This window comes from Medicago truncatula, chromosome 2 (assembly GCF_003473485.1).
Source record: "Medicago truncatula cultivar Jemalong A17 chromosome 2, MtrunA17r5.0-ANR, whole genome shotgun sequence".
Lineage (NCBI taxonomy): Eukaryota > Viridiplantae > Streptophyta > Magnoliopsida > Fabales > Fabaceae > Medicago > Medicago truncatula.
The window spans coordinates 2852582-2872195 of record NC_053043.1 but is presented as its reverse complement, the minus strand read 5'-3'; the positions used below and the strand labels follow the sequence as shown (position 1 = coordinate 2872195).

The 19614-nt window shown below is 32.0% G+C and overlaps 2 protein-coding genes across 2 annotated transcripts; one reads left to right on the top strand and one right to left on the bottom strand.

Annotated features, from left to right (window-relative positions):
* Positions 1-6446: 6446 nt before the first annotated feature.
* On the top strand, positions 6447-12108 carry LOC25485915 (ABC1 family protein YPL109C, mitochondrial). Its single transcript, XM_024777458.2, has 5 exons — positions 6447-6607; positions 7762-9109; positions 10070-10327; positions 11249-11404; positions 11663-12108. The coding sequence occupies exons 2-5, from the start codon at positions 7769-7771 to the stop codon at positions 11780-11782; spliced, it is 1875 nt and encodes a 624-aa protein (XP_024633226.1). The 5' UTR covers positions 6447-6607; positions 7762-7768; the 3' UTR covers positions 11783-12108.
* Positions 12109-12823: 715 nt separating this feature from the next.
* LOC25485914 (lysine-specific demethylase JMJ25) lies at positions 12824-18801 on the bottom strand. Its single transcript, XM_013607012.3, has 12 exons — positions 17823-18801; positions 17612-17730; positions 16795-16900; positions 16567-16699; positions 16418-16481; positions 15596-16325; positions 15002-15325; positions 13867-14331; positions 13708-13780; positions 13533-13618; positions 13185-13304; positions 12824-13069 (listed from the first exon to the last, which is right to left on the bottom strand). Exons 1-12 carry the CDS (start codon positions 18411-18413, stop codon positions 12971-12973), a joined length of 2910 nt encoding a protein of 969 aa, XP_013462466.1. The 5' UTR covers positions 18414-18801; the 3' UTR covers positions 12824-12970.
* Between the last annotated feature and the right edge of the window lie 813 nt (positions 18802-19614).

Here is a 19614-nt window from a genome sequence, read left to right as displayed (position 1 = left end):
GAATAAACACTATTATACGGTATTATTTTGAATAATAAGTGTTTTTTTTTCTAACATTATTAATAAAAAACAAATATTAAATTTTATATTAAAAGTGTAACTTTTGCAACTTTTAAGAGATTAAATGCACAATTTTTTTTAAATTAAATTTTATATTAAAAGTATAACTTTTCCATATTTGTTTTGCAATCATTAAAATTAAAAATATTATAATAGCTCACATTATTATTGTGAATATAAAAATGAAACAATTTTACATTTCATTAAATTCTTTCAATATCAATACTTTTAATCAAATCGTATTTTTATTATTTGACATATATCAATGATTTGATCTCTTTGACATTAAAATATTTAAATTTTATTATTTGTTTTATTATAATACCTGAAATTAAATATTTAAATTTAAATTGTTTGATTTAAATCCGTATTATTTGAATTCAAAATGTTGATTTTTAATTTGATATGAAATATTTGAATTAGAATTGAATTTGAATTTGAAAAACTTCCTTTTATTCATAAGCATTAAATACAAATTTGTGAGGTTGAATGTGGTGAGAGTATTTGTGAGGATGAATGTGGTGAGAGTATTTGTAAAAACTCATGAAAATGAATAGGTTGAGAGTGCCACATGTCATATGAATAGGTTGAGAAAAATATTTCCATAAAAAGCTATGAAATAGGTCCTAAATTTATATTATATAGATTGTATTGAAAAGTGAAATGGTTGAGTCATTATGGGACGGATGGAGTATTGATTTAGGTTGTTTTCTTGTATTTGTTTTCATTATTTTTGGCCCTTGGTATTAATTTTTTTTCCTCTTGGTATTAGCTACATTTTTTGCTATAAATGATTTTGATATAATTAGGGTTAAATACAACTTTGTCCTCCAAAGTTTCACAATTGCTTGATTTTGACCCCAAGTTTCAATTGCTCAAGTTTACCCTCTTTTGTATTTGTTAGTCCTTCATGTATATTTTAACTTTTTTGACAAATAATATTTTATAAAAATTATAACAATTATAAAAATAAAAAGTATGCAAAAATTGATTTAAAAAAAATCAAATAGTGTCATGTGGCTTATATTTCTTTATGTCATCTTCTTTATATCATATGTTTTTCTAAGTCGCGAAAAACATACGAAAACATTAAACCTTATTACTTTGGATTGGTTCAGATCGGTTTTTCAAAATTAATCATCCAACCAAACTAAATCGCATATAAGTTTATCTTTGGATTGGGTGAATTTTTGCCTCAAAATCGATCCAAACCGAACTGCAAACACCCCTATATATGGCCACCTCATGAAAATTTTGGTAGCTTCGCCGCTGTCCATGAGTATCTCTAATTGTTGTGAATTCGGACAAAAAAAATATACAAATAAAACTACTATGTTTGGAGCAAAGGAAGTAGTGATCAATGAGTAAAGTAGCATCAAACAACAACAACAACAACAAATAGACCTAAATCTAAGTGTAGAGCAACACCATAAGCATATTCAAAGCAACAAAGATAAGCAAATAAAGGAAGAGAACAAACACACCAATATTGTTTACCCAGTTCGGTCCAATATGACCTACTCTAGGGGAGAGAGTAGCTCTCCAATCCACTAAGATGAAAGTGATACAAAGGAGTTACAAGAAATTAGCTTAAAAGCTCACAAAGAACAAAAACCTAATTTCTACCCATTTTTCAAGTCACCCACACTCTCAATGAATCCTAAGAGAAAACACTAACGGAAGCTTTTTGATTCTTCCAATGGCGAAATCTCACTACCCAATGTGTTTACAATGTTTTCCAACTCAAGAGAACCTCACTACAAAGACACTCAACCGTAAAGTTATCTCCTTTGTATTTTCAAGTTTCTTTCTTTAAGCCACACATAACACATGAAGAATGAAACCTTGTATAGAGTCCAGAACCCGAGAAAATCGGGCCCCGATTATGTCAACAATACAATACTATCTGAACGTTATCCAAAAATCATGTCCCAATTTTTCCTCATTGTGCCCCGAAAATTGTCGAAACAAAAGCTCCAACACCCCGCCAATATCGTATCGTAATTTTACCAAATTGGACCATGATTTTGACACCACTTTATCCATAAAATTTTGAGTCAATTTCCAACACTGACAATGCTTTTGTTGACCTAAAAGCCATCTAACATATGGACTTTCCATTGCACGGCCAACCCTAGGTCATGAAGGAGCAAAAGTGCCATCCAATTAGGTTTGCAACCAGTGGCGTTGCCAGGAACCTGTGTCAGGGGTTCAAATTTTTTGAACTTTAATTAATAATTATATATATATATATATTAATAAATTGAAACATATTAAAAAATTAAATACATACTTTATAATTGTTTTTGTGGTTATATATATATATATATATATGTGTGTGTGTGTTTTGGTCAAGTGGTTTTATATTTTATATTTTGGAATCGTTGAATAATAAATTCATTATTAATTTTTTTTATTATTAAAGTTGTTGAATACATCTTTCTCAATACAAGTCATGAGACGATTGTCTATCCATTCATTTTATATTTGATTACACAATCTAATCTTCAAATATTATATATATATATATATATATATATATATATATATATATATATATATATGGGATAGGATCAAATGACACCATGGTGTCAAAATTAGTTTGACACTAAATCTTATCCATTCATTTCATTTAATCCAAAGGTTTAAAACTATCACCAAATTAATTAATATACACCAAATACTCTCTATCACCTAATTAAGAAACATATCTATCATTATTAATTTATAATCAAACATTCCATTTTTATTTCCCCAAATTTATTTGTTCATCTTTTTTATTTCCCCAAATTTATAAATTTTCCCAGATTTCTATAATCATACTCAAACTTTTTTTCTAAACTTTTTTATAAAATGAATGGTTGAACTCATATACCTATGGTTGTTTGAGTCATCATCACCATCAATGATATTTCTTTGTCTTTATCTCATATACTCATATTTTTTTAATAATTAATTAAATTGTATTAAAAAAAACCAACAAGCTCGACAAATGATTCTTGAATTGTTCATGCTAATTAGATTATTTTGTCACTCACAGGTCTAATGTTTTTTTAGAGGACTCGTTGTGTCTCATGTTTAACTGAATTAAGATTTATCATGATTTTATAAAAATTATAAAGTTTGAGTTTGTGCTTATGGCCAAAAGAAAAAAATTAGGGGAAAATAAAAAGGGTTTGAATCTACCAAAAACAAGAAGGTATTGTTTGATTATGAATTAATGATGATATATATGTTTCTTAATTAGGTGATAGAGAGTATTTGATGTATGTTAATTAATTTGGTGATAGTTTTAAGCCTTTGGATTAAATGAAATGAATGGATAAGATTTGGTGTCAAACTAATTTTGACACCATGGTGTCATTTGATCCTATCCCTATATATATATATATATATATATATATATATATATATATAAATAATTGAATAATCATGCAATATAGATATTAATTGTGCAAGAAATTTACATGACCATCACTTTGGCTTAGTGGTAGATAATTCTTATCTAACGTAAATATCAAAGAAAATAAAACGACACTTATCTAAAGAAAGGTTACATGAAATAGTTTTAAATTAAAGATGATGATGACAAAAAGATATAAGAAAGTACATAAAGTGGACATGTAAGAAAGAAAACGTAACAAGTGAAGGAAAGGAAAGGGCAAAACATGGGCTAATAAGCGCTGGCAAATGTTTGGTGGTTGAGTGGAGGGTGCAACATTAAATGGTCAGGGGTTCATACATAGGCAGTTTTCAAAGGATTTTTAGTATGATTTTTAAAATATACAAGCTGCACTGCACCCTCATAACATGTTATTTGAATCTACCAGCCAAGTATATTGACTCTTGTTACAAAATTGAACCAACTAAATATTAATATGAAGTCTTAAGCAAATAAAATGATAAGATTTAAAAGTTTATGCTCACAATGTACTCTTCAATAACTTCGAAGATTTATATCTGTTTAGAGGTTAGTTCTTCTTGGTTAAACTTGAGTCGATATATTTCTTTGTCCATATATTTTTAACCAATTTATTTATGCAATTATAAAAGAGACACGTTGTCTGATACACAACCATAGGTAGCTTTCATGAAACGGTGCCAAAGTGTGGCTATGAATTGTTCTTATTTGTGCACTCATTAATTGAATGATTCATAGAAACATCAAAGCTTTTTTCTACCAACAAATTAAAAGGGAAGCTATGCAGTGATTCACGTTTGTATATTTCTTTTGTACGTTTTGAGCTAGTAACTAGTAAATTGGTTAAATACTACAATTCAAAACAAAAAGCTTAAGCTTGCATGTTTATTTCAACTACATTGTTTTATAATTCTCTTAAAAATTATTTTTTAAACAAAATAAACTTGATTTTGATCGGTCCTCTATTTTTTTTAATTGCCTAATTTTGGTCCCTCACTTTTTTTTTATTAATCTAGTATTTTTATTAGACAAATATATCGAAAAATTTGAGTGTACCGGTACACAAAATCATCAAATTAACAATTAAATGAGTTGTTTTTTGAAAAAAAAATAATTATTTTCTATCATTAATAATTATAATAATTAAATCTTATTTACCAAAAACTTCGACGAAGTAAAATTTACTTTTTTTGAAATTTATTACTCATAATAAAGAATATTGATTATTTTTTATAAGAAAATGTTAAAAAATTTAATATGATTCTTACAAACAACGAAATGATGTTTTCTAAAACATAAATATTGACAAATAGCTTTTTATTTCATAAAATGACGTTAATTTATAAATTTATAGAACAAGAGTACCGGTACACCTCAATTTATGAGATGTACCGTAGAAGTTCCCTTTTTATTATCCAATTTGATGATGTGTTGATAAATTGTTCATCCTCAATCCCCTAATATCATTTCAATTGACCTTCTTTTAGTTTCATATGTTTTTTCTAATAAACTTTGTTTGCTGTTACTACTCAATTTAACACCATGTTTTCTTAGGGAATTAACACCATGTTTTTTTTAAGACTCTCATCAATTAGGCCTGTCAAAATAATAGTGAAAAAAAATTGTGGTTTTACTTAAATAGAGGATTAAAATTGTATGAGTCAATATTTTTTAAGTTTTTTGCAGTTTGGCCCACTAGTTTTAGAAATTAAAAGTTGTGTAAAGTTGATTTTATAACAATGCTTTTAATTTAAGAAAATTAATTAACATGCCGAGCTTGGTAACACAAACTTGTGATCTAAGTAGGGATATTGAGATGTTGGAAGGTATGTGACGTGTGCCAAAAAAAGAAAGAAAATTAATTAACATGCGCAATGACTTTTTTACCCCGTTGGTGAATTAAAATTTAAAATTAATCTCTAATTATAAGCTATGTATATTTAAAAATTTAATCAATTTTGTTTGAATTTAAGTTATAAGGTATGATTTCAGGTATAAATTGCATTGGTTAACTTGTACCAAAAGTTTTAGGTTAATGATTATTCCTTATTGATTTTTTCTGGTTAAAGGTAATATACTATATTTATGAAAGTATAAATCAGTTCATAAGTCTTAACTTACCGGACAATACCGATATTGGTAAATCGAAAACTTTCACCTAATTCACATTTGAGATCTCATAATATAGGAAAAAGTTTCAACATAAATTAAAAAGTCTAAAAGAATTAATACATTCTTTTTAATTATTTTTCTTTGAAACAGTCGTTCAAAATATATTATACATGCTTGACCCAAAAAATAAATATATATTATACACAATTTTGATTTATAGAATTGAAAAATTATACAAGTTTTTTTTTTTTGAAAGAGAAAAATAAATTAAACAAGTTATAGTTTTTTTTTTTTGACAAGAAGTTGTAGTTGACATACGTCTAAAAAAATGTTTTAGTTGACATATATGATTAAGACTTTCGTTCCAAGGAATTTAATTTTAAATCCGAAGTTTCTTCATAGTAAGAAGTTTCTTCATAATTTTTTGTTAAAATTTATAGTCATTTCATCTTGCATAAAAGCCTACCTCCTCTAATCTTTTAAAAAAAAAGTCTACCTCCTCTAATGTAACTTTTTATTTTAATCAATAAATAAATGAGATAAATTTCTATGCACTAACGACATAAAATTTTTCTATACATACATCTAACCAAATTACATTATATATATTTATACAGATAAATTGAATGCATGTTTTAAAAAAAATATTGTTGATTTATATGAATTAAGCTAAAAAGTATTATAATTTATTGATATTGATACAAAGAGATGACTTTTTTGTGTGACACCATAAACATGACATTTTTTTTTGAAAGGACCATAGGCATGACATATTATTACTAATGCAATATATATTTTTGTATTTATTTGACCATAGTTTTTATTTTTGTTTAATAGTAATAAATGAATTTCTTGAGCCTTAGGGTTTCTTATATGATTTATGACCGCCTCTAGAAGAACACAACAATCACAATATTCATTCATACATTCACCAATCGCACAAAACTGAGGCTCAGCTTCTTAATCGCTTCTTCCAAATTCTTCATCAAACTAGCATGTTCTCTTACTCCAAAGGTGAAATCTCTCCCCTTTCCCTTCCCTTCTCTTCTCTATTTTCATTTACGTTTTTTTGGGGGTAATTATGATTTTTTTGATTTTTTTTTTTTGATTTTTTTGCTTTTGTATTAGATTTTTATTATGGCTATTGAATATATTCGCTTATTTGATCATAGGAAGATAAAAATTTAGTCTTTTCTTTCTGGGGTTGAGTTTTAGTTTGATGTGTCTGTAGAAAAATGCATCATGAGTTAAATGCTTTGAATCGTTAAATTTACATGCTTTTTTTATTTATTTTTTTGGTACAAAAGAGGGCCAAAGGCCCAATTTACATGCTTTTTTAATTCTATGGTACAAAGAAATAGGTTTAATTGGTGATTCTTCAATGATTCATGTCACGTACATTTATTCAGAGTAATAAAAATGTTGTCTTTGACCTACTTTTTTGTGTGTGATGTTTGAATTGGTTATCGTTTTTACATTGGAGAGGTAGAGATCTGACATATTCTACAAAAAAAGTGCTATAGATACAATGTTTCTTAGCTTGTTGTAGCTGAAATATCTAACCTCATTAGTTTCTATGAATGGGGGTGAAGACTCCAAGATATTAGGAACAAATAGTTGAGGGATTTATTTATTTTTTGGTGAACTAAAGTTTAGGTGAGTTGGGTCCGGGGATTTATGAGGGTCAGAGAACACCTCAAGAGTTCGAGCATTGCCAGAAGAATTAGGCATTTATACTGCATCAACTTATTTTTCAACCCCCGAACTTAGTTTTCAACCTCCTGTCGCCTATTGGAGGATTGGACAATGTATCTAGTATACTCATCTACTATTTAGGCTGTGTTTGGGTAATTTGATAAAATTAAGGACTTATCAGTGCTTATTGAATAGAAGTTATTTCTACTATCAAAGAGGAAATATGGTTAAGTTGTTTATGTGTAAGCTGTCAGTTGTTTTTATGTTATCTTGGGGAGCTTATTGAGATAAGCTGGAGCAACATATGTAGGTGTTATAAGCTATTTTCATAAGCTTTAAATACGATATCCCATACACACCCTTGATGCAAATCTAATTTTATGCTTTTTGTGGTTCTGGTTTAAGTGATTGGAAATATAGCCGAATTATGTTATTAAAACATTCTTGATGTTGACATGATTATCCGTTTGCAGATTTTTGATGCTTAGAGCGATAAAGAGAGCTGCCCAGTCCGTTCATAAAATAAATAGAGGCAGATACGTGGAAGTGAGTAGAAATGGGCCAATTGTCCCGGTTGGACCAAATACCCATCACTGCCGGTTCTACATGCCGTATAAGCTTCATAGTGAAGCACATAGTTCATTTTGGGGGCTTGCGACAAGGGAAAGCTTTAACAAATGCGGTTCTTTTAGAAAATTTTCTGTAAGCTCAGCAAGTAATGAATTTACACACCATTCTCAGATTGCTTGGAAAAGGCTGTACAGAAAGTACTGTTCCAGTGGTGATAGTAGTAGATTTTCTCCCACCATAAATATGATTGCTCAGGCAGTGAGCTTGGCTTTGACTCGCTCTTATTTGCTGGTACCTGGTATTTTTGCATTTACATGTGGAGAGCTTGCATTGTCCCAGCGAAGTTGGGGAGATGCAGAACGTTACCAACCACAGGAAGGATTGTATATGCGTGCACAAGATGGGTATAATTACATGTTTACATTTACGTTCATGATAGTTGAAGGTTTTGTCTTATTAGCGAGGGCTCTATATCTAGCAATATTATTCACTCCAACCATTGTGATGGGACCGTTTGCAGATTATTTTGGACCAAATTTTAGGAAACTGTGGCTCCGCGTTGTTCATCGAACTCTAGAAAAAGCAGGTCCTGCTTTCATAAAATGGGGTCAGTGGGCAGCTACGCGACCTGATCTTTTTCCTCGAGATCTATGCACTCAGCTTTCTGAACTTCATAGTAAAGCTCCTGAGCATAGTTTCAGTTACACAAAGAAAACCATTGAAAAAGCATTTAACCGAAAACTTCCCGAAATTTTTGACAATTTTGAAGAGATTCCTGTTGCATCTGGAAGCATTGCCCAAGTGCACCGTGCTACATTAAAATATCGTTATCCTGGTAAACAAGCAAAACCGCTGGTGGTTGCCGTGAAGGTTAGACATCCCGGTGTGGGAGAATCAATCAGAAGGGATTTTGCTATTATCAATACGGCAGCAAAAATTTCCATGTTCATTCCCGCTCTTAAGTGGTTAAGATTAGATGAGAGTGTACAACAGTTTGCAGTTTTTATGATGTCCCAAGTTGACCTTGCTAGGGAAGCTGCTCATTTGAACCGCTTCATTTATAATTTCCGCAGCTGGAAGGACGTTTCTTTCCCTAAGCCTGTCTATCCACTTGTGCACCCTGCTGTATTGGTAGAAACATATGAAAAAGGAGAAAGTGTCTCACGTTATGTTGATGGTTTTCAAGGACAAGAACATTTTAAATCTGCTCTTGCTCATATCGGGACTCATGCACTTTTGAAGATGCTTCTGGTAAAATATCTTTCATTTGCAAATTTTGATAACATTGCTATCATATGGTTTTGGATAGAGTCCTTTTGGACATTGTTGATATGTTATGATATATAAAAGACGAAGTGTTATAAAGGACGGCCTCACAATGTAATTTTTTTTTTTGACAAAAGCTCACATTATCATTATACAGTCAGAATATTGATCTCAAGTAATTAGACAGAATATTAGAGAAATTGTTAGTCCATTTGGAAAAATGACAAGTGCGATATGAGATTGTTTAACTAACATGGATTGTTGAATCAATTTTTTGGAAAGAAAGATACGACAGATACATATGCATGATCGGGATCAATGTTAGATATACCAAAATAACTTGTTTATCTAATAAGCAAGTGTGAATCGGAAGTTTGACAAAATAGAGTGTATTACTTTAGAGTTTTCTAATTTCCCTTTTCTTTGTCAAGAAAAAGTGCAACAGAAATCCTTTTTAAAACAGACTCTGGCTGTTACTCTTTATTGGGATTAGAAAGGTCTCTGTATGCAACTGAAATAATAGGGTATAGGAAGTTCTAAAAACATTGTGTGTGATCATTAACAAAGACCTTAGTATGAGTAGTTTTACTGAAAAATTGGTTTTTATAAACATGGGTCTTGCTAACAAGTGCCCTAAGGGCATCGTTTAAGGAATCCACATAAAGAAATTTTGTCTTGAAAATACAAGTTAAACATATCTAAAAGTCATAACTACACAATTTCCAGATTTTAGAGAGTGAAATTTAAGTTGCAACTGCTAATGGGAATTTTTTTTATTCAAGCGGATTCTCCCAGATATCTGTTATTTGTTACAGTGCTAATATTTTTCCTCTAAATCTAAAACTTTTTTTTTTTTATCTACGGTTTATCAACCCTTTGTAAGCAGTAATTTTAAATTTGGATCATCATAAAGTTCTAGCTTAACCATGCAATGTTTTCTTTCAGGTGGACAACTTCATTCATGCAGATATGCATCCTGGGAATATCCTTGTTCGGGGCAAGTCTAGCAAACGACTTTTCAGATCAAAGCCTCATGTAATTTTCTTAGACGTAGGCATGACTGCTGAACTCTCTGGTAGTGATAGGGTAAATTTACTGGAATTTTTCAAATCTGTTGCCCGCCGGGATGGCCGTACCGCTGCAGAATGCGCACTCAGTTTATCAAAGAAACAGAATTGTCCTAATCCAAAGGCTTTCATTGAGGTAATTTTGTTTTTCCAATTTAGATTATCAATTTTTTTTTCCTGTAGGCTCACTGCTCATATTCATTACAGAATGTAATTCAGTGATTGTGGATGCTACATTTCGATACCCTTCTTCCCTCTGTTCCTCTGTTCACCTTGTTTCCTCGCTGAACCTTTTTGTGTGTTCCTCTCAAGTCAACAACTAGCATAATTAGGGTATTCTAACTGGGCCAACCAGGCCCAATTCCTCCTTTTTTTCCTTTTTTGTGAAAGGGGTTTACTGCTTCAACCCGCAGTTGAACTTTAGTTTTTTGACCTGTACCACAATCTCTTTTTATATATATGATTTATATATCTTGCGTCAACTCTCGATTTTTCGAACATTGATTGTGATTGCTGCGTTTAAATGTTAGTTTGGTACCTTGGAGGCTTCAGACTGATTCCTATATTTGACGCAGATTTAAACACAGATTTATATGCCTTATCGCAGATAAATGTGCAAATAAATCTGTCTCACATGGTTTTGTTTGATGGGACTGATTCCTATATTTATATGTGAAGAATTACTGTAATAGGTTTGATCTTCCTAATTGTAGATTTAAATGATTTATTGTGCATGGCTGTGGTTTTAATATTCATACCATTATTTCTTATTTTATATTCATATCATTTTGCTTAAATATTTTTTTTTTGTTTGTTATTCAATCAAGTAATGTTGGATTCCCTTCAGCAAACTTATTATGGTCTTTTTTGTGATATCTATTGTCAATACAGTATATGCACATGATGAATAAATCATATATGGACTAATTGGCATAGATTATTGAAACTGAATGTCAAATATCATTTTATTTTTCCGACGAATTTGCATCTGCTTGATGAACTCCTTGACTATTGTCTTGCACGATTTCATTCATTATTTCCTCTTGTTTTCTAACAGGAAGTGGAAGAGGCGTTTACTTTTTGGGGCACCCCAGAAGGTGACATAGTTCATCCTGCAGAGTGCATGGAGCAATTACTTGAGAAAGTCAGGCGTCATAGAGTTAATATTGATGGTAATGTTTGTACTGTCATGGTGACGACCTTGGTTCTTGAGGTAATTATTTTTCTTCTTTTTGCCATGTTCCTTAATATCATGTGACCACACCTACCAGTTACAAGTATTGGCTGACTGAAAACTGGGGAAACACTATAAACTTGATCGATGAAATCATATTAGAATTAGAAAATTTTGAACTTCTCTAAAACAATGATTTGTGCCAACATAGAAAAATTGGAACGTCTCTTACTGCATGCTCCCAATGATTAACTTTCCGTTGTACTAACCTAATATTTGTAACTTTATAATTTGTAGGGTTGGCAGCGAAAGCTTGATCCTGGGTACGATGTGATGCAGACGCTGCAGACTTTGCTGCTTAGAGCTGATTGGGCAAAGGACCTTTCTTACACAATTGATGGACTCATGGCTCCTTGATTAGAGGAGGTTTTTTTTATTCGTTGTTAAGGCTCTTGAGAAACAATTTTGACAACATAACCCCCAAAACATCTCAGTGTCCTAAGGGCTCCCTCAAGACTGCCGTTTCTTTGTTTTTTTTTTAAATATTCTTTGAAAAATCTATCCCTGTATTTGTTTAATTTCCAACAGAAATTTTATGAGAATCACAGTTTACGAGTAAAATAGATGTAGAAAGAATAAAGCAGCGACTAGTTCTCTCCCTCCTTTATCCCCTACTTTGTAGTTGTAGCTCCACGATGAACCAAGAAAGGTATTGGGAATTTGCCTATAAAACTGCTATATTATTGTTGGTGTCATGCAAAAAAAAACTTATATTATATTCTCTATATTTTTGATGTCATATGGTTTGTTAAAATTTGAAGGTCACATACATATATACTTACTAAAAATACCATTCATAATCTATATGCATTGGTGCAACAAAAAAGTTTAAGCCAAGGAAAAAAAAGAGGTAAAGTTAAAACTGAAAGCAAATATGCTGGAACTGAAACAAGCATTGGTATCTCCAACAATATTCCAATCCTTGTTTAAAACATGTTGGAACTGGAAGCAAATCTTGTGCTGATTAAAACACTAACAATGTTCAACGTTCTGCCTCGGTTAAACCTTATTCCAATAAGTGGGATCATCAAACGAATCTTTTGTTATTGTTGATAAAGCATCGGTATCAGTAAAATAATGCTTCACGCAAGCTATAAGCCCTTCTAAAGCACGCTAGAAGTGATGGAGAGAGGGTTTAAAAGCTAAAATGGATCCTCTACAACATTTGCAGCAGATGTTATTAAATCTTATAGTTGCATTATCAATTACACGTCATTTTAGCTGTAGCTCAAGCCTCAAAGAGCTAACACAATATAGTTAAACGTAAATGGATAACATAGTCTACTTCAGGGTCATTTAACACCTGTAGCTGCATTCCCATTTCCAGCAAGAGACAGATATATAGACCATGAAATTATTTATTTATTTCAGATTTAGGTAAGGCATAAATGTCACCGCAAAAAAAAAAGAATAGAATCTGAAAGTAACCAATTGAAGTATCTACAGTAAAAAAATCAATTGAAGTACCTTGCTAGATCTTTACGAGTTTTGATAATAATTCTATAAAAAAAAAAAAAAAAAAAGGAATACATGTTCTGGAGGTATCTAAGAATCTATTTTAGCTAAATCATGTTTTGGATTGGAAGTGAGCTCGCGTATTTCTTTTATCGCCATATCCATGCTATGAAGAGCCATTTTCTTCACCTGTTTTCATGTGCACGAAAGAAGTAAAAGAGTCATGTCAATTCATGCCTGTATTTCATAGAAGAATGCAGGAATTGGAAAATAATAATAATAAAAACATTATTATGCAGTTCACCTCAATCTTGTCTACTTTTGCTTTGTGGTTTTCTGGAAGCAGATGGATCTCATCAGTCAATTGGATACACTCAGCAACACTCTCAGAAGACATAAATTCCAATACCACTTGAACACAATACTGCAGGTCAAGAATGAATTACTTGTCATATATCCATTCAATTTAAAACTTAATATGAAGTTATGTGTTATCTAAATCAAATTGAGATAATATTTTTCTGTCTAAATTGACCAGAAGTCTATAATTTCGAAGTGTATATTCAAGAACAGTTGGAATATTTTGCTGTCTTAATTGACTAGAAGAGACAGATCAGGTGGGAAAATGTTAAATACTAAAGTTAGTTGAGACCTTAGAATTCCTAATCTGGTATGGACATCCAGCAGGAATGATGATAGCTTCTCCAACATTTTGCTCAAACGTCCATGGTTCAATTTCTGGAAACAATGAAAGGTGAGTCAATCTATTTATATTGTAGGAATATGATAGGTGATACAAACACATGGGTTATTGTGGATATACTTACCGAATTCCTCCTTCAGTCTCATTTTGTGAGTATTGTCTAGAAAGATTCTCTGATCTAGAATTGGGTGAACTATCTACATAAGAGATATAAAATCAATTATTTATAAACTCAAACAAGATCATGTTAAGGAATTGTCTTCTTTAATAATTTATAACTTGCCTTATTGCTGTCATATTCATTGGTATCACAAAATTCATCCCTGTGTCTTTTGACGTATTCTAAAAGCTTCGGTACATCCTGTCTCCGGAAGACATCCCACTGAGCAACAGAATACATTTCAGTGCTTTGATCTGTCTTGTGGAAGGGTAAAGAGCTTTCTGTTTTTTCAGCATCAGAACCAGAACCACATTCTCCATTGCTGGAAGTATTGTTCTCTAAACTTTGACTAGCTATTGCTTTCACTTCAGTAGAGATGTAAGATGTTCTATTGACTCTCCTGTAAAAGTCGGTTCCTTCGTTTACAATACTCTCTGGTTCCTTTTGTTCCGCGTCTTCTGCGTTTTCAGTAGTAATCTTCGGTGACCCCCTTTGACACAGAGTTCTGTGCTTCTTCAATAACTTAGTTATTTTAGTAAGATGTTCTGTAGAGACAGGAACATCTGTGGTATAAACCATAATATTAACCTGGAATCACAAATCATACATAGTAAATGACATTTGTTATCTGCATAAAATTATCTGACGAAGTACAATGGAGGCATGGAGTACTATTTGACAGGAAGCTGTTGCAATGATTCAACCATTGAATAATAGTACACGCCAGTTTGACAAAAAGAGACAAAACAATTAAGTTTTTATTGCACATATAATTTGTTGTGCAACTAAGTTTCAGTTGAAATATCAAGCTTTTGACACGGTTGATCACTTTTCACTGTAACTCTAAACCACATGGCTATGAAGACCAAAAACAAATGTTTTGAACAATGATAAGAATATAAGATGCAGCGGGCCTCATAAGTTATAATAAGGAAGCTTCGGATGTTTTTTCACAGAGCTTGCCAAAAATATGTACAAGGAACAGGGTTTACGCATTTATCCTGAGTAAGAAGCATTCCAAGAGGATGCTTTTTATTCCAAAAGATGAGATACCGAGTTATCACAAGATAAATGCGTAAAATATGATCATGGGAATTCGGTACACAAAGCAAATATCAGAAGAAGTGTATTCTGTTATATTTGAAATCACTATTCAATTCAAAGTTTCAACCAAGTAAAAAAAATTAAGGTTTAGGAAATTTGTATTCCAAAGCAGATATATTCAAGAAATAAAATACAACATAGAAAGTGAATGTACCACATCATATGAGTCATAAGAGAGATTTAGCACGGAATAAGCTTTGTCGTCAGCACAGCCATAAGAAATGTGCACATATGGGCCTTTATCATGTATTGCTCTCCCCTCTGGAATATTTGCAGCTAAATTCAGAAGACCGAACCTCGGATTCATGTATTCTTGAAGTGGAAGAGCACCAATAACTTCAGCAAAATGAGCTGGAAACTGTTCTTTGAATAGTTGGGAAGATAACCATCCATTCAGTTTCAGTGTCTCATGCCAATCATTTTTCCGAGGTTGATATTTAAGAGAGCCAGTAAAATGCTGTCTAATGTTAATTTCAACCTGCCAGAGTAAGTTCCAAAATAATATACTTTTAGCAATGGTTTTTTTGGTTCATGGATAGCTCCATTATAATTATTAAGAACATAAATAATAGAATTGAACAAACAAGGTCTATATATGCACCAAAGCATTCCAGTTATCAACAGCAATAACTATGGACATTCTACTCAAAAACAAAAAACTATGAACATTATAATGTAGTATATACTATAAAATAGTTTTCTAACTTATATAGTATCAATTTAAACTACACAATTAGTTTATACTGACCTCCCACCAATCCAAACAAGCTTCAAGTAAGTCTTTATTATTCTCGTATCTTGCAATGCTACTTTCAAGATAAGCACAGAACAAGACCAGAGGATCCCAACTTAGTTTTTTCGTACTTCGGAGCACGTCGTGGACTACTACAGGATGGCCTTTTCCCCAGTGTTTCTGAAAGTGTTCAAAATGATCGCAATTGATGTTGAAAACTGTAGGATAAAATAAGCAATTATCATTAGAATCTTCTCTTCGAGCAGCTTCTTCAAATTGCTTATGTCTGTTAGTTTTATGATCTGTGTCAATACAAAGTGAGCAACTTGAGTTTTTATCCAAAATTTCAGGAACGTCATAGCTGCAAACTATCTCTTCTGCCTTAGCTTCCATGTCTTCAATCCAGCTTATGGGAAAAACACATCTCAAATCAAGGTTGTCATTACCACAACCACCTAGCTCTGAAGGAGGGCATGATATACTGTCAGTTGTACCATTAAAACCAGTCGAATCCAGTAACATTGACGTATCAGTTTCATCGTCGCTAGAAATGCTCTTGTCTTCGAAAAGGCAACTTTCATCAGCAATGCAAGTGTCCATTTTGTCAGGTAACTCGGTCAATGGAGAATTTATATGCTCAAAGGGGCTTCCTTGACTTAATGTCTGACAACATCTTAAGCAAAGACTGTAGGAACAGTTAAGGCAGCTTCTGTGAAGATTCAGAATAGGTGTTTTGCAGTAGTTGCTGATACAAGTGTTGCATAAATACTTATTATGTTAGTAAGGAGCACAAGAAAAAAAATTCAAACTTCATACCAGTAGCAGAAAAAAGATTACCAGTCAATTATCTCATTGCAGTCAAATTCGATTTGCTTGATGATAATATCAGAAATACTTTCCCCTGTCAGACATAAAATCATATAAGATATCTGTAATAAACAAAATTTACTCAGAAACCGTCAAATCAGAAGAACGATAATTACTACCTTTATTTTTCGCTTCTGTTTCTAGCTCTGCATGCTGGTCTTCACTTATTTGTTTTATTACCGGAAGGAGCATACAGACCAAATAATGAAAATGCAATATCCTATCAACTCTGCTTGTACCAGCCAAACAATCCTGTTACAAAACAAGATAAAATTGAAGTGTCAATAAGTGCCGCTAAAGAAAAAAAAACTATCCTAACATAAGAGTTTCGATCTTTGATATCAGACCTTACTTTCACGGTCTTTACACTGACTTGCTCGGCAATCTTTACATGAACAAGTTCCTCGACAAACTGGACACGCCTTCTTAACCTCATTTTGAGTGTCGAAATACCTAAATTTGTTTCAACAACAAATTGGCAAGTGTTCAATATTTTGATTATCAGCATACAAGTACAGATGATAGAAATCATACTGTTCAAATATCAAACAGTACGGTACTACCATTCCCAAAACTAGTATAAAAGTTATCATGGAGTTTGGATGTACAAAACACATGGATAAAATATAAGCAGGACACAGACACAGGACAACACACGGACACGTCGACACAGATAATAATTTTTTCTGAAGTATAATGAATAAATATAAGCAGGACACAGACACGGACACAGATAATAATTTGTCTGTGTCTCTTTATTGTTATTAAGTATAATGAATAAATATAAGCAGGACACAGACACAGACACAGGACAACGCACGGACAAGTCGACACAGATAATAATTGGAGACAATGACATAATTCAATGTAATCATATGTACCGGTGTTGGACACCGACGCGTGTCCAACATCGGGGACACGCCTAATCCGAGAAGTTTCCGTGCATACAAATCAAAATACACTTAATAAATATTCAAGCATCACAGTTTTCCAAAATATACTATAGTCTAAACTCTACAATGTTGATAATAAAGCAACATGTACTCTTAAGCACAAAATCAAACAACCAATTAACCATATATGCACAACAGACACTAATGTCACAGAAAATCTAATTCATACTCAAAATTAAGAGTAAATAAACACAGCAAATTAAGTTCAAACCGTTGTTTAATGCAATCCATGCAGAAAAACTCTTTCTGGCAGTTGTTACACTTTATCAAATTCAAAGAATCACTACTCTGACACCAATGACACTTCTTCCTCCTACACTTCTTCAAAACCTTAAAAAAACACAAAAAAAAAAAAAACAACATAAGTACAGAACATCAAATTCAAAAAAGTCAAAATTGAAAGTAAAAGAAAAAAAACCCACTTGAAAATTATCAGAAAGGACCCTTCTATCAACATTCTTGGACCTGAAGTAAGGTGGTGTAACAACAGCTTTACCATTACAGTGAAAATCAACAACATCATCATCATCATCACGACGATGTGAAGTTGAAACAGGAGCAATTTCCATAACCCCATTAGGTAATTCTTTCCTCAATTCACCTTCACTATAATTCACTTTCACCAATTCCAATTCTTCATCAACATTCTTCACATTCTTCTTATTCGGATTCTTCTTCTTCTCAACCTCTCTCTGTAACACCATTCTTATCAAATCCAATTGCACATCAACAACATCGTTTTTCTTACTTTTCTTCTTTTTCTTGTTTGACCTAATTTCAACTTCAACGACGTCGTTTTGCTTCTTCTTCTTCTTCATCTTCATATTTCTCTGAAGCTTCAACGATTCTGGAACCTTCACTTTCTTCTGTCGATGTTGAAGTTGAAGATGATGAACTTCGCATAACTTCACGTTTTCCATCGCTCGACGTTTGCACCGCCATTGTCGGCCGTCGGTACGGCTGCACCGGAGATTGTCCGGTGGACATTCTTCCTTCGTTGAATTTTTCACCATGAGAAAAAAATTGAATTTTTATCAAATTTTCAGATGGGAATTAGGGTTTTTTTTTTCTGGGTAAATTATGCAGAGGAAAGTGAAGAGGAACTCTGAGATATAGAAAAGAAAAGGTTTTATTTTTTTAGGGCTAAAAGATGGGTTTTTGATATATATTTATATCGGATTTGGATCCTCTACGACTGTGGTATGCGATGAGATAATTTTATCGGATTTGGATCCTTTGCGACTGGGCTAAAGTTTTTGATATATTTATATCGGATTTAGATTATCTGCGACGACCACAATATATGATGATAGAATTATATCGGGTTTAGGTTATCTCTAAAGTAGTTTACGATGGATTTATATCAAATTTGGATTCTCTGCGGCTGCTGAACCCTAAAGGTCAATGTGGGAATAGAATGGGAAATTGTTGCAGTTATTATAGGGAGTTAGAGAGTCCTGTTTAGTCTCGTAATCCTCAATCCTCAATTTAGAAACAAATGTGATCATAATTTGATTAAGACTTCAAAATCTTTTCCATATCTTTTGGCTAGTAGTTAGCTGACATAGTGTAAAAGTTTTTCTGATAAAAAAAAATGCTATGGAATTGGATTTCAGTTTTTTTTTCTTCCTTTCCTTCTTCTTTTTATTGTTGATTTTAATTTGTTTTCTTTATGTATTGGATTTGGGCTTTGTTTGCAACTAATTATATAACCACTGCTAAATTCAGGTTGTTATAGTGTCGAAATTCAGGATTGTTTGAACAAGTTGCTATTCATATATAGTTTAGTTTTTGGCTTAAATCAATTTTGTCACTTAGAATTTTCAGCGTTTGACTTAACAATTGAGTTAGATAATTAAATAAATGAGATTCATGAATGAAGACTGATGTAGTACTAGTATGTCATGCTTAGGTAGCTAATCTAGATGTATATAATATTAGTAGTGTAAACTTTTCTTCTTTGCGTCTCAATTCTAAAGTGAATGTTTTTTATAGTGCAATCTCATGTCAAAACTGATGTAGTATAACAGTATACCAATGAATGAGTGATCTTTCGGTTTTTTAGATATTTGTTTAAAAATGAGCAGTTGCACCTAACACACTTCCACAAGAATTTTCAGCCGCAGTTCCAAGCACACACTCTTGGGATTTATGAGAAATGTTTGTGGAAGTGTATTAGGTGCAACTGCTGAATTGCAAACCGAAAGATCTATA